The sequence below is a fragment of the Monoraphidium neglectum genome (genome assembly GCF_000611645.1).
Source record: "Monoraphidium neglectum strain SAG 48.87 unplaced genomic scaffold scaffold06735, whole genome shotgun sequence".
Classification (NCBI taxonomy): Eukaryota; Viridiplantae; Chlorophyta; class Chlorophyceae; order Sphaeropleales; family Selenastraceae; genus Monoraphidium; species Monoraphidium neglectum.
In genome coordinates, this window is record NW_014006913.1 from 1 (window position 1) to 2,004 (window position 2,004).

The window sequence follows — 2,004 nt, forward strand, 5'->3', positions numbered from 1 at the left end:
CTGCTACACGGCGTCGCACATGACGCGACGGTGCCCTGTGGCACACGCAGATTGCCGCTGCGGTGATTGATTTGCTGCAGAAGAAGTGTCCGGGCAACTCGGGAGTGCCTGTCCCGCTGCCGTCCGGCCCTACCTGTACGCGATGCCCCTCGTGGCCAGCACGAGCACCTTCTCTTTGTTTTTGAAGGTGATCGCGCCGCCCGCGCCGCCCGCCGCCGGCGCCGCAGCGGCCGGTGAAGCCACGGGGGCGGCGGCCGGCACGGGCGTGCCGGCGGCGCCCTTGCGCTGCTTGCCTGGTCGCCGCTGCGGCTGCTGCTGCTGCTGCTGCTGCTGCTTGTGCTGCTTGCTTGGCTCAGGCTGCTGCTCCTCAACAGCCACCTCTTGCTGCTTCCGCTTCTTGCCCATTGTGCGTGCCGCCGCCGCTGCTGCTCGTGCGGATGCGCCGCTGCCGCCGTTGCTCAGAGTTGCGTGATGATGTTCAGCAAATGATACGATATCAGGTCGCCACTACTTCTGTTTAATGCGCTTCTGGATATATGAACGAGCCTTTGCTGAGGTCGCGGCGGCGAGATCGTGGTGAACAGCCACAACCACTGGGAGAGATGACGTACGAAAGAACTTCTCACCGATTGATTGACACGGTAGCCATCACTTCTATGCCGTTGCAACCGTGGCACCATAGCGGCACCAGGTGACACGTTGCAGCACATGCCGAGAGCCGCGTGTTCGAGCCGAGCTTACGAGTGTATGAATTGCTCGTGCAAAGAGCTTGAAATCAGTATATGCACCGTAAGTCTACATGCCAGTGTAGATCTTCAAGGCTGGATCGCGGTTTGGACCTTACATCGCGAGTTTAGTGGCAGTATTGGGAAGGGGTTGCTACTGAGAACTGTTCAGAGTGACCAGCAGGCCGCTGGAGCACGATGCCAGCAGGTGCGCCGCCCCGCGGTTTGCACTACAGCACCAGTCGCCCTCCCCCAGAGCGCCACTGCGCGGCCGTCGCGCCGCCTGAATGACCTCGTGCCCACATGACACCCGCCCTGCAGACGGCGCCGGCGAGCTGCTGGTGCTGCTGCTGGACACGCAGCTGCTCGGCGGCTGCGCGGTGCCGGCGGACGTCATATTGCAGCAGGCGCGTCCCCAGGCAATGCCAAACGCCCTTATCGCGCCGAAGCACTGAGCACTCCGGGGCGGCCGCAGCTGGGATCACTTCATGAAAGCGGTTGGGCTGATTTTGCAGATGGCCCTCGCCGCATCATGTGAGCCCGGTTTGCTTCAAACGATGCGATGCAAGAAGCAGAGACGAGCGCGGCTGTGACGAGCACGCGCGTCGCTGTGCGCCGCCGCCCCTCCTCGCCCGCCGCCCCAGGTGCTCACATTTCTGAAGGCTCACTTGCTCTTGAGCGAGCGCAACCAACAGTGCGTGATGGCAATGCACCCGGGCAGCAGGTGGGCGGCCGTGCGACTCGCACCGGCCGCTAGCTGGCGCGACTTTTTCTTTGGGAGAGCAGCGCATTCAATAGCCGGCACTCGCGGCACAGCAGCGCCCTTGGGCACAAACACGCCCGCCAGCGCCGGCCGCAGGCGTCGCCGTGCAGTAGCACCCTCAAAGCGGCGAATCCACGCACCCATCAGCGCCGCAACCGCAGCCCCATGCCCGGCAATACGGCGCACCCTTGACCCTGTCCCCTGGACGTCAGATCATCGGTCCCTTCAATACCCGCCGGCGCACCTTCCTATCCTGTCCTTCCGACTCCTAACCCGACCCGTCCGCCCAAACCCCTGCAGCCCCATCCTCTACTGCACATCGGAGGAGGGCGCAGACCCAGCCTCCCTATGCATCGCGGTCACCGCGCGCCTGCAGCAGCTGCTCGCCCCGCCGCCCGGCGCGGAGCCGCCCCCGGGCGGCGCCCCCGCCGCGCCGCGCCTGGAGCCCGCCCTCTCGGCCGGTGTGTCCCGCGCGCTCTGCTACATACACCGTCACCAGCGCGCACAGCACGGCGG

At 65.3% G+C, this 2,004-nt stretch overlaps 1 protein-coding gene across 1 annotated transcript; it reads right to left on the minus strand.

The window, feature by feature from the left end:
• Positions 1 to 133: 133 nt before the first annotated feature.
• On the minus strand, positions 134 to 405 carry MNEG_16737 (hypothetical protein; the record flags this gene model as incomplete). Its single annotated transcript, XM_014034793.1, has 1 exon — positions 134 to 405. A coding segment is annotated over one exon (272 nt), but the record flags the coding sequence as incomplete, so codon positions are not given.
• Positions 406 to 2,004: the final 1,599 nt, after the last annotated feature.